Source organism: Coturnix japonica, chromosome 2 (assembly GCF_054131305.1).
Source record: "Coturnix japonica strain WE chromosome 2, WE-NBRP24, whole genome shotgun sequence".
In the NCBI taxonomy this organism is placed as follows: domain Eukaryota; kingdom Metazoa; phylum Chordata; class Aves; order Galliformes; family Phasianidae; genus Coturnix; species Coturnix japonica.
The window spans coordinates 42,968,522-42,981,672 of NC_140664.1; the positions used below are offsets into that span (position 1 = coordinate 42,968,522).

General features: G+C 39.6%; 1 protein-coding gene across 5 annotated transcripts in view; it reads left to right on the forward strand.

The window, feature by feature from the left end:
• Positions 1–11,976, forward strand: part of ROCK1 (Rho associated coiled-coil containing protein kinase 1) — a 67,893-nt gene extending 55,917 nt beyond the window's left edge. For 2 of the 5 annotated variants that reach the window (XM_085539612.1, XM_085539613.1), the window contains 9 exons: positions 52–217; positions 3,686–3,756; positions 4,652–4,740; positions 6,041–6,119; positions 6,242–6,503; positions 7,044–7,251; positions 8,536–8,631; positions 8,749–8,826; positions 10,449–10,726. In XM_085539612.1, coding sequence (XP_085395738.1) covers positions 52–217; positions 3,686–3,756; positions 4,652–4,740; positions 6,041–6,119; positions 6,242–6,503; positions 7,044–7,251; positions 8,536–8,631; positions 8,749–8,826; positions 10,449–10,452 — 1,053 coding nt within the window. In that variant the 3' untranslated portion in view covers positions 10,453–10,726. Of the gene's footprint in view, positions 1–51; positions 218–3,685; positions 3,757–4,651; positions 4,741–6,040; positions 6,120–6,241; positions 6,504–7,043; positions 7,252–8,535; positions 8,632–8,748; positions 8,827–10,448 lie in introns of all 5 variants that reach the window. The other 3 variants (XR_014943409.1, XM_015855291.3, XM_015855292.3) reach the window with 2 other exon arrangements.
• Positions 11,977–13,151: the final 1,175 nt, after the last annotated feature.

The window sequence follows — 13,151 nt, forward strand, 5'->3', positions numbered from 1 at the left end:
GTTCCCTTATTTCTGATACCATGGTGACATTGTATGTGTATACAAATACAGCAACTAGCAGAAGAGTCAACATACAGGAATGAGCTACAGATGCAGCTGGATAGTAAAGAGAGTGACATAGAACAACTACGAAGGAAAATTTTGGATCTCCAGCAAGGAATGGATTCTAGCAGCGTTTCTAGTCTACAGCCAGATGAAATCGATGGAAATCTTTCAGGTAAGAGGAAAGCGTATTTGAAGTAGGTGTGTCTGTGCATATGTGTAGTTTTGGAAGGTCCAGTCTTCCAGTCTTTCAAATAGGTCACTACCTTCTTGAAAATACCATCCTACTGTCTTTCCATGTCACATTTCTACTTCTATTTTTAAGTGTATTTTTCAGTTTCATGGTTCAGCATCTCATACTTAGTCTCCTAATTCCTTCTTGTATCACACCTCTGCTTTATGGCACAGTATTACTGTAAACTTCCATTTTTGTGGAAGGAGTATCTTTATAGCTGTCACTGCTGGTGTTTGAGTGTAGTAACTACAGTTTGCAGTGTAGAGTGAATCCAGTAGAGGGCCAGCATATTTCCATGATGTCTTGATTGCATTTTATATCTTGAATGCAAACTTGCCTTGATCTTGCTTTTAGTTGTAGTAATGTAGCATTTCTATGAAAAGCAGCAAGAGTTGTCTGTGTGGAAGGAAAAACCTCACCAAACTGTGGAAATGTCTATAATGCATACCAGAGTGTGGTATTCTGACAGGAACGAAGAATACCAAATATAAGATGGTAATTCCTGTAGAGTTTCAGTTGCAGACATTGTATTTGGAGGGCCACTGATAACACCAGTTAGTGATTTCCCACCCCTCATTATTTGCAGAGTGTAATCAGTATGTTCATGTTTCTATAGCCCTAGATAGGAATAGTAAGCACCTTCTTCACCATTTTCAGCAAAATGGCTGTTTTGTAATATACTGGAAAAAATAAACCCTCGTTGCTTGCCTCCATCTGGTAACATCTTCCCTGTTTCCTTAAAATTAATATTAAGTCAGTGTGACACTGTCTGCTAGATCTGGGAAAGTTTGTAGGTAGGAATATGATCCTTCTTTGTCTGCCTCAGATGGTGCATTGTTTCCAGTTTTCCCTTTGCAGTTGTAAATTTTTAAGCTTCTGTTTGTCCAGACTGTCACTTTGATTTTGGGGGCAGAAATTTACTAAGCCATGGTAAATCAATCAGCTATAACTCAATCACTGTTAATTAAAATGTCATAATTACTGGAGCTTCTTACAGTCTTTCCCTTTGTCTTCTATACTCCTGACCTCTGTATTTCTACTTTACCAACCTTTCATTTCCCTTCATTTTTTGCCCTCTTCTTTCCACATGCCTCTTACTTTTACTGCAGTTGTACATCTGATGTTAGTATTTCATACAGGTAGGACCTCTAATATATATTACAAGGACATTTCATGTGTGTTTCTAAAATGTGTTTTGATTTTGTCCTTAGAATGTGTTGGGGTTGGTTTGTTTGATTGAGGCTCTCAATTGATCAGTATCTAAATGAGAAGCAATTCTGGTGATTTGAGATTTTGGTGTTAGTATGATCATACTTCACACTTTTGTTAGTCAAGCAGAGAGCACAGGAGGATGACACTATCATTCTAATAAGGAAAAGAAAGCCAGTCTTTAAAGTGTACATACCCTATGCCATAAAAGAGGAAATAAACAGAATCATAGAAAGGTTAAGGTTGGAAGGGACCTCTAGAGGTCATGTAGTCAAGCCCCTGCTCAAATGAGGACACTGAGAGCAAGTTCCTCATCATCCATCATCATGTCCAGGTGACTTTTGAAGATATCCAGGGAGGAAGCTCCAGAGCCTTGGTGTCCATTTGGATCCCCAGGTCCTGCCCTTCCTGTATGTCCTTGTCTATGGGGTTGTTCCTGCCCAGGTGCAGGACTCTACTCTTCTTCTTTTTTAACTTCATGAGATTTTTGTCAGCCCATCTCCTCAGCCTGTCAGGGACCCCTGGATGGCTTTGTGTCACTCTGGTGAGTCTGCCACTCCACACAGATTTGTACTGTCAGCATATTTACTGAAGGTGCACTCAAAAACAATCTGTATCACAGAATAAAGATGTCAAGCAGGACTGGAGCTGCGATCTTCTGCTTGTTACTGGCCTTCAGATAGACTCCTGTTTAGTTGATATCTCCAGTGTTAGAATCCTTTCTGAATCAGTTGGAATATTTCCTTACTATTGTAGGACACTTAACCTGTTATGAATTGATTGTTTTCATCTGAATTGCAGTCTTCTAATATGCATTGAGAGAGAAGTATAACAGTTGTAGCTTTCAGAGATGTTTTTCTTCATGCTCTGTTTGGGTCCAGCTGGCCAATCAGGTATTTTCAAGCCTAACTTCGTCTTCTTCTTGTTGCTTTTTAGAGACAAAGTTGGAAAAATCTTTTTCATAGTTTGGGTAGCTCATATTTTCATAATTACTTAATCGGAACACTCATAAATATTATTCATCTGGATCAGATATTTGTGAAATGTCCAGATGGGCATTTGCAGTTGTTAGCTAACTCTGTCAAAGAAAATGAAAAAGCACTGTAAATGTTACTCAAGATGAATGTTTGTGGCAAGGCTGGAACAAAATAGCTCATCTACCCTTTTGTGAGTACATTTAGTTCCAGTCTCACGTTAGCCGTTGCTGAAAAGGAGCACATTCAGAAAATATTTTTGACTGCAGTACATTATTATTCATAGTTCAGAAATTCTCTCTCATTCAAATAGTATTTGCTCACTAGAATAGATGTATAGTAGACAGAAAAGAATGTCAACCAATTCACTTATAACATCTTTCTATTGCCTTTGAAATCTTTTTTCTTTGTAGTCCGTATGCTGGAGGAATAATGTTGGAAAGCTGTGTTTGTTTCATAGGTAGTTTTAATGCCAGGTGGGGCTGTCAGGCAGGCAGGCTTGTTTTTCTTGTGACCTCTTTCTGTATATTTGTTGAATTGGTAATTTCATGATAGCAAAATAAATGATTTTAAAGTAATTTTTGAAAAACTGTCCATTGAAAATCTAAATAAAATGCTTGTCTCTTATTCCTTATATCTAGTTGATTCTTCCTGCATTCCTTATTTATTTATCTCCTATGCTTATCTTCTGTGAGTAATTGAACACTGGTGTAGCTTTGCTTGCTCTTGTGCACTCTTTTTTTTTCCCTTGAGAAATGTGGATCTGATTTACTTGCTGCATCTTCCTGCTGAACATTTTCATGTATCCCCTATGAGAGTTAAATGGCATTTACGTTGAAAATTTCTGACTCGTCCTCCATTTAAGCTGTAATACACTTCCAAAGCCAAGTCTTTTCTGTGACCTGACCCTTTGCAAACAGCGTACATTGTGTTTAAATGTTGACATCAAGGAAAGCAGCTTCACTTTATTTTGCAGTAACTGTATGATAAAGCATTAGCTTGTGACGGAGCATGAAGTAAATGCTTATATCTTCTTTTTATTCAGCTGTGCTTTTTATTCTGCTTTGCTGAATGGGTAATTGCCTATTACTGCATGTAGTACAGTTTTCCTTTCTAGTAGTAGTTTGCTTTGTGTTATTTTGCTTTACTATGTATAATTATTTAATATAAACAATAACATATATATATACAGTTACTCACTGGTTTGATTTTTTTTCCAAACTAGAATCAAGGCTTGAAGGTTGGCTTTCAATACCAAACAAGGGAAACATAAAGCGGCACGGCTGGAAGAAACAGGTACAGATGGATTTTTTTTTTTCTTCCCCAACTCCCTTAAAAAATGTTGGGTTTTCGTCATTGTTTTGCTTTGTTTTTAGGCATGCAGTAATGGTGGAATTGGTTTTACAGCTCATATTTAAGAAGCAAAAAAAAGTGAGAGTAATCTAATGTGTATATATTGCTTTATAGAGAAAGAAAATGATGTGACAGGAGGATGGATATGCAACATGTATCAGGAATTTTTGTTTAATATCTGAGGCTGTCCGACTCTTGTTCTAGAATTGATTAATCCAGCTTACTGTCAGATTTTGGCAGCACTTAGGCACAAAACACATTACTTTATTCTCCTCTTAATTATCTTAAATATTGCATCCTTTTTTTCTGACAGAATACATCTTGTAGGCATCTCTACGTGTCTTCTAGTATATTTATTCACCCTTGGATGATTAAATTTATAAACTTAGATAAACTCAGATTCTTCACTAAAAGACTCCTTGTCATATTACTCCATTAGATAGGAAGTAGATTCTGAGCTCAGTTGCTAACTCCTTCAGGCTACCAGTTATTTGGTGCAAAGCACCAGTGAGTCCTGCAGGTCTCTGGACTTCCAGAGTTGTTTGCAACGTATCAACAAGTGATACTCTGTGTTCTAGGAGCTGCTCAGGGTTGGAGTAATTTTTCATATCAACTTTGCAGCCTCAAATGCAATTTGAGTTCTATAAAGATAGACTCCCAAAGTCATTGAGGACACTGTAGAGTTCTGCTGTGGCAGTACATAGTCGCTGTGGCTGTGGTGTTGCACAGCTGTCAGGAATATCTCTGGATGAGGACTTCTTCATGGTCTTAGGAAAATACAACTGGATAAATGCTTCTTTTTAGTATTCGATTTTAACTTGTTTTTGCCTTTTCCCAGTACGTTGTGGTGAGCAGTAAAAAGATACTGTTCTATAATGATGAAAAGGACAAGGACCAGTCTAATCCATGCATGGTACTGGACATCGAGTAAGTACAGTTATTCTTAGCTTTGTGTTAGCAAAAGAGCGCTGTGTTCAAGCTGATGAGAGATCTGTCAGCTTGGAATCAAAATTCCATAAATAACTCTGAATTTCCTGTACTAATTGGAAAATATCTCTTTGCCCTTTGCCTGTATTACAGAATGTTGTTATTTTTCATGGAAGATCCTGTGTTTTGGGTGTTTGGTTTTTTTTGCATTGCTACGACTAAAAGAGAGAAACTGAATCACAGGATAGTGTGGGTTTTTCTGTAGTCAGATTTTGCAAAAGAGATCAAAAGAGATGAGGCTTATTATGACAGGGACAGAAACAGTGGAACCTACCTGTTCTACCTCTTTTTATGATTTAGTGTTACCTTTTATATATGCGGGTTAAAGTTTGGGATGGGTGGTAAGTTGTGGCACAGCCCCCCCAGTACTTTAATGACTGGTTTGTCCTGTTATTTCAAAGAGCTTTTTTATAAAGCAGGTTGTGATATCTGTGGGGCACACCAAAGTAAGGTACAGGCTCTTTGATTTTAGGTCTCACCTTCTTGCCTCATAACTTGTTCTTGCAGTCTGAGAATGGATTGGTGTTGACCAAACCTAGAGCATATCTAAGTTTTCCAGACCATTTCTATTAAAGAAAAAAAATAAATAGTGTCCACTGTATGTTGGTTGTCCATAAGGAAAGATGTTTCATATATCATGGAAGCGCATCACGGTTACATGATTGGCTGTGATGTTTGAACAGCTGAAGGTTATGGGACCTTACAGAGAAACAATTGAAAAAAGGCTTTAAAATGCATGAAGCAATCTACCAGTGACTAAGAAACAGAGGGGTCTGGAAGGAATCACCAAATCAGGGTGCACCTAAGCTGCTATTTGCATGTAAACAGGAAAAGCGTTATTTTCTCTTTGAGCTGTTTCTTAATCTCTTTTCATAAACATCTGTTATAGCTACTGTTGAAAAGAGAGCATTGGGCTGGATAGGCTTTATGTCTTCCCCCAGTGTGGGATGATGTTTGTTTCAATTTTAACAGCATTTTCAATGCTTTGTGCCCTGGATTGATCCTTATGATCTTCTGGCATTGTCTGATTGATAACATGACAAAGGGGGGAAAAAAGCAAAACTGTACTTCCATCCAGGGTTATCAGTATGTTATCAGTATCTATAAGGTGTTGTTGAATTCCTAAAAGCATATTGCAGCCTTGAAGTAAGTAATTTTGCTTGCATAAATGAGATTTGGAATAACTTGAAAGCAATCTGATTATAGTCACATTTTCTGATTGGTCTTTCTTTTAATGTAGTAAGCTGTTCCATGTCCGACCTGTGACTCAAGGAGATGTATATAGAGCAGAAACTGAAGAAATTCCTAAAATATTCCAGGTAAAAAGGAAGTGAATTGTCATTTCCCATTCCAGTTCTTTTTGAGAAAACATTTGGTGATTTTAGAAATTGTATAGAAATGTTTAATGCTTCAACAGTAACATGCAGTGTTCCTTTTTCAGATTCTGTATGCTAATGAGGGGGAATGCAGGAAGGATGTGGAGGTAGAGTCAGTCCAGCCTGCAGAGAAGACAAACTTTCTAAATCACAAAGGCCATGAATTTATTCCAACAATATACCACTTTCCAGCCAACTGCGAGGCCTGTGCCAAACCTCTTTGGCATGTCTTCAAACCCCCAGCTGCCCTGGAATGTCGAAGATGCCATGTGAAGTGCCATAGAGACCACTTGGATAAAAAGGAGGAGTTAATTGCACCATGCAAAGGTATCAGTACTGCTTATGAAGAGGCAGCTTTGAGAAGCCTCTGTAGGGAGGCCTTTGGTGTAACTAATGTGGCTCAGCTGTGAGAGCACAAGGGGTTTTGCCCAGGTGTGGATCCACTACCTGGTTTCTGATGCATTTTTTCTGCCAGCTGATAGTTGGCTGTGTTGGGAACAATGCAGTGACCACATCACCACGCTGTGCTGACCTTTGCAGAGTGGTTCTTCAGCCACTTCACAGATTGGGGGTAGAGTTCCTGCAGTGCTCCTGTGAAATGGAGTATTTGGAATACGTGCTCCAAAAGTCAGGTATCCACACAGCTTTCTAGCATAAGCCTGAAACCAGTGCAAGTTCTCTTATTACTTGAGTATTAAAGTCAAGAAACAAATATTGAAATAATATTTGTAATTTCCCCTGTTGGTTGTAGTCTTATAAAAATACGAACCATTCCAGGTGTGCACGTTGGTACTGTTGCTCTTTCTGGTGGAACAACTGGTAGGTCGTGTTTCTCATTCTGATAAGGAATTCATCTTTTACTTACAGTGAGTTATGATGTAACTTCAGCAAGAGATATGTTGTTGCTGGCATCCTGTCAAGATGAACAGAAGAAATGGGTGACTCATTTAGTAAAGAAGATCCCTAAGAACCCACCGTCTACTTTTGTTCGTGCTTCTCCTAGAACAATGTCTACAAGATCCTCAGCAAACCAGTCATTCCGAAAAGCTGTTAAAAATACTTCTGGAAAAACGAGGTGAGAAACTGCATAGTCTGTGAGTCTTTTTTTTAACTAAAAACCATAGATAACTGTTTGTAAAATCTTATTTAAGAGGAAATCATGAAATAATGCCATAGTGAAGACTGTAGAGCGGGTGGTCTAAACCTGTGCTCAGATCCTGAAAGCAGGAAGAGACAGAATTCATCGTTTCTCCTTGCTCTCTCATTCCCCTTCTTCTCCTGTCCTATGAGTTGGTAGTAAAGCTATTTGTGGTCCTGTGTGTTAACCTGTGCCAGGTTTAAAATACCAGTTTTTTAATGCTAGGACATATTACATTTATTTATAATCTGCATCCTCACACAGTATAGCATGTTCCTTTTTCCAAGAACAATTGAGTAGGTGGACAGTTTGAAGTGGAAACTAAGGAAGGGTCATTCTGGATTGCAGGACATCAACTTGGAAGCACTGACAAAAGTTCCTGGCATGAAATGTGTTTAAATGCAGACTTCTATGCACAAGGACTCATTGCGATGTTATGGAACAACCACCATAAGAGGCATACAGTAAAAAAGGATAGAAAGAGTGATGATTCTCTCGTCACTGTAATCAGCACTAAACCATAGGTGATTGTAGTCTGAGCTACAGGTACGCTCAGGGAAGGTACTTAAGATAACGTTAACCAGGGATATTACTTTAGGCCAACAGTCAGAAAACTGGAGAAAAGCAAAGAAAACATTTTCATTTAGTGTCTGTTAGTTTTCCCTTTCTGAAATGTGTGTCTCTGCCCTATTTGTTTCCTGTCTGTCTTTTTGTACACTGTGGGGTAAGCAGGTCCTTTGGAGCAGAACTTCAGCTGCTCCTTATGCTGCCAACCACCCCCTCAGTTGCCACGAGAGACTTCCTACAAAGGGGCTCTTACATAATCAACTGATGTCAGATTTGCAGGTTGTGCTTCATTTCCATCTGTAAGGGACATTTCTCAGCCTTTAACTTAAAGAATGATGTCAGTAAAAGAAAAGTGCATTTTTACTGTCTTCCTGGAACGTATCATAATTGGTTTCTCTTTAAAGGTTGAAATGGAATTGGAAAGAATTACTGTAATATGCTATTTGCGTGCATCTTTTAACTATATTAATTGGGATAATCTGAAACAACACTTAAATGATCTTGACGGTACATTTTAGAAATCATTCCCTGTTATTTGAGTATATTTGTTCTTCCCCTGTGCTGCCAGACGTTGCCCATGCAAAGCACCCTTCCTTTATTTCACATTCTCACAACTCAGAAATGAATACTTACATGATATCCTGCTCTTTTCAGCATCTTGGAGCGCGGGCTGCGATGTGTGAATCAAACAGATAACAGTTGTTTGACTCTCCAAGAGTTTGGCCTGAATCCCTCACCAAACTTGTTGATGTAATTGATATTTGACCTTAGAAATTTTGTTTCTTCCTTATTCTTAACATGCAAATAGTTTCTCAGAACATGTAATGAATCTACAGCATGCCTCTGTTTTACCGCTGCATATTATAGGCACCAAGTATGGAGGAAGAGGAATATTGAGCATAAGCAATTTAGAGAGGCACAGCTGTTGGCCAGCGAGAGCGCTAGGTACGTGTGTGCTGCCAGCCTGCTGTGCTGTGTGTGAGATGTATGCAGGAGGCAGCTGGGGAGCCCACACAGCTCACTGGTGCTTGAGGAGCTGCTTGGGCGGCTTTGCAGCACAGCGGGAGACAGCTGACACTGGGTTAACTGCAACAAAATGGGGCTTGCGTGGCTTGGAGACAATGTGAGCAGATGAGGAAAAGATACCGATCGTGTAAGTATTAGAAAAAGATGAGATAGGAACTTGTTCTGAGCTGTTTTGTTGTGGATGGTTTTCTAACTCTCAGACACGTTTGATGCTACTGCTGACCATGAAGCAGTTAGTGACTGCTGTGAAGAATTCCCTGCTTAAGGAAAGTACGCTTCTCGTGCACCTGATGTTTATGTAGTTACATAAACATATAGAAGGTGTTGCATGCCGAGCACTTAGCTGGGATTGGACGCTATCTGAGCTAACCCAGCAGCCTGTTTCCACTGTAAGAGGAGGATGTTCCTTTTTCAGTCTTCCTTCCCTGTTCTCCTGTTGTTGCTCCTGGGTAGGTACTTGAAATGATCCTTTTTGGTCCTTTGAACAAAGGTTCACAGTTCAGTGTCCTGAATGTCAAAAAGCCGTAGCCTTGGTTCACTGAGCTGGTGAGTGGAATCAGCCCCCTGGGAAGTGCGGTGACTGAGCTGAAGGAAGGTGGGTAGGAGAGTGGGGTGCTTCTCTGGAGTCAGGAAGGTGGAAGTGGGAAACTGTTAGTCCTTTCAGGTAGCAATGAGTTAGATTGGCTTCCCTGAAATCAACACTGCACCTTGCAGTTCTGACCCTGACCTCTTCACTTTGGGAGGGGAGAAGGGAAGCAATGGTGATTCCCATGGGATCTCTGTATCGTGGCTTTTGCTAAATATGTGGAATTCTCTTGGCAAGTGGTACGGCACAGTCTGGTTTCACTGATGGATACAGACTTTATTACATCCTTAAAAACATTTAAGAATATTTCATTTAGGTCTCATCTGGCTTTCTTTGTCAGTGGTGGGCAGTGATATTGTGGAGAACTGCATCAGACCCTTTAAAGGAACTTCAAACATAAGTTACTTCTTAGTCCTATTCTTTAATAACTTAGTCACTAAGAAATATGGATTGTAACTTCATGATGAGTTAGCCAGAAGTTGCAGTACTGCTTCTAGATCTGAAACTACACTTCCTAGTTTACAGCAGGCTGATTTATACGCAGCGTACTTGGACTTGGGCACCCCGTGAAGTAATGCATGTTTCAAACAGACCTCCCGTGCATCAGATGAGCTTTGGCAACTGCATGCGCGTGCTCTTAGCCCTACAGAAGCCTTTCCTAGCCCTGTGAGGGGACGAAGGTCACCTTATGTTTGCCACAAGAACGCTTGTCTGCTCGGAATGGTTTACTGGTAAAGCTGCAGTAATGTTATCATGTCTGATGTCTGTGTTCACTTCACGTGGTCAGAAGTGAAGAGCAGTTGGGAAGGTTGTGTAGGTACGTTCTTATTATTGTACGTGTCAATTGGAAAAAAAGTAACACATTTTCTTCTCTGAAGTTCTGAACAAACATGCATAAATGTTACAAAGCAGATTTTTAACACTTGGTATTAACCGTTCTTTTCCTTTGTTGCAGCTAACCACGTGTACAGTGCTTAATGGAATCTCATGGGATGCGGTCTGAAAAATGGCTTTTTAACCACACAGAGCAGTGCAGATGGGCTGTTGTTCCTTCCAACATAACTATCACAGGCTTCAGGGTTAAGATTGCTATTACTGTCTCCTCCTTGCTTTGGCACAAAAGCACACTGAGGGTGTTTAATTGCGGGTTTGCCTAAAGGTAGATTAGATTAATTATTACTGTGTAATGCAAGTTAAAGCAAATAAAGCTTAGCTAGGTGTATAAAAAAAAAAGGTGCTGCCTTTTTTTGGTTATAAAAAGAAAAAAAAGCCTGTAAATCACAATGAAACGCAGCCAACTTTCTTCATATCAGTGAAAGAAGAGGACTGTTTACCCTTGGAAGGGGATATTTATATCAAGATGAGCATATGAGACTGAGTAGAGGAGGAGGGTTTCTCCATGAGAAGGACTGCAATTGCTTTCAGGACTCAACAGTTGTGCTCTTGAAGACTGCAGAACTAGCTTACAGACGAAGCCTTATCACTTGAACTTCAGTGCCTTCACTGCAGAGTTCTTAACAGCCTTACTGCTGATCACCCACTATGGAATGGATCAAAGGGTTAAATATCTTTACATTACGCTTTTCAAAATACCGATTCAGCAGGTTTGTAAAGGGGGGGAAAGCCAAGTAATTGCCTTTAATCTATGCATTTTTGCCAAGCCATACTGAATTATTTTACTATTAGAGGCATTAGAAACTAACAGGAAAAAGAACCGAGTTTGGAAGCATATTTTGGGGTACATCATGTCTGTAATTGAATACTGTACTGCTTTACAAATTCAAGAGATAACCTACATTAAGTTAACAAACATGTATGCACTGTTTGTAATGTAAATTATTCTTAGAACACTTTTACTGGGTTTTACGTTGTCGTTTTAGTGCCTTAATTTGTGTTAACTGTATGATTGCCATGTCAATAATTGTAGAAATATAAAAACTAAAGAAAGGAAACCTCTGAAAAGACCTGTTGCGTTATCAGTGGGTTTTGCTGAACTTGGTTTGGTTGAAGTATTGTAGATGCTGGATGCATTTTCTAAATTAAATACCATCTTTGAATGGGAATTCCTCTTACAAAGAAAGACTGGGTCTGGTTTATAAGGCAAGAAACGTGCGGGCAACGGGAATAAAAACAAAAAGCATATAACATAAAAGCTTCGGGTAATTCAGGAATGTCAGTAAATGCTGTCGGCCTCTTGCTTTGTAGCAGGAATGCATTCATGGTTATATGGGCAGTATGGTTTTATTTTATATTATTTCTTAACCGAATACCTCCTCAGTAATTTATAATGGCTTTGCAGTTGTGTATTAAATAAGAAGCACTGGAAAACTGATTCGTCCTTAGGACGATTTGCATGTTTCAAGTGGTATTGAAAGCCGCACTGATGGATATGTAATAATAAACATATCTGTTATTAATATGGTAATGACTCTGTGCTCATTTAATGAGAAATAAAGTAATTTATGGAAGGACTCTTCTGAAAACGACTGTCATGGTGTTTTCTCCTGACTGCAGTTTATACACGGTTCTGAGCATTCAGAGCCTGCGATGGGTTCCAGCACAAAGTACGTTTGTATCTCAGTGCCTGGGAGACTGGGAAATATTTAGTTACTGTTTGATGTAGAAGAGTAAAGATCATCCCAGATTTTTTATTTCCTTATTCTCCTGGCCTGTTGTAACCTATATTTATAATTACAGCGTGCTTTGTGCTTGCAAAAGTTCTGCTGTAGAGATGCTTCATCCTTTCTGGTACAGAAAGCCCACTTGTTTGAGGGGAAGGAACCCAGCGAATGTTCAGAAGGAAAAGGCTGACCAAACAGCACGTGCATCCCTGGGTAATCCACTGAGGTCTGCAGAAGAGTGGGCCGGTAGGGACAGCATGCAACTGTATTGCCCTCGGAAGGTCTCAGGGATGGGAAACGCAGATCAGCAGAAGGAGATGATGTAATTTCAGAAAGTTCCTCTATACGGAGGTATTGGCAATATCAGCAACTTCCAGAGCTGTGAATGAAGCACACTAAAGATGACCTTTCAGATCTAGAATCGCTTGCAGAGTTGCCAAATTGCAAAACAAATGGGGTTACTCTGACCTGCTTTGAACCCCTTCTGTTAACTTCTGAACCCCTATTGAGAGGGGAAATAATACATAAATGTGATTATATATACTTTATGATATTCGTATACTTGTACAGAGCAATATCTAGAGCAAAAGAGAAGGCCTTGTAAGCCAGGTCGTTCACCAGGCTGGGTTGGTTTTTGTAGTGCTTTTCCACCTTCTGTAACTGGTTACCTCTTTTCTGAATGATTCCTTAACCTTCCTTAAAAGAAGTTCTCATATCTTGTGATTCCACGTTTTATGAATATGAGAAGAATTGTGTAAATCTGCTGCGAGCAGATGCTGACCAGAGGAAAGAGGGGGGAGGGCTTGTAGGAAAAACATTTCTTCTACAGGTTGCTTGGTAAAAAGCAATGAAAATGATGGCAAGTAGATGTAGAGGGCCCTGCACTGAGTGAGATAATGGTGATGTACGGGACACCCGGAGAACATGAAGGATGTTTTGCTCATCATCAGCCCTGGAGTGCTTTGCTTAGCATTAGTTTAGACCAGAAACGCTGTGGAACAGTGAAGCAGCATTGGGTTTTCCAGAGGCACCATCCC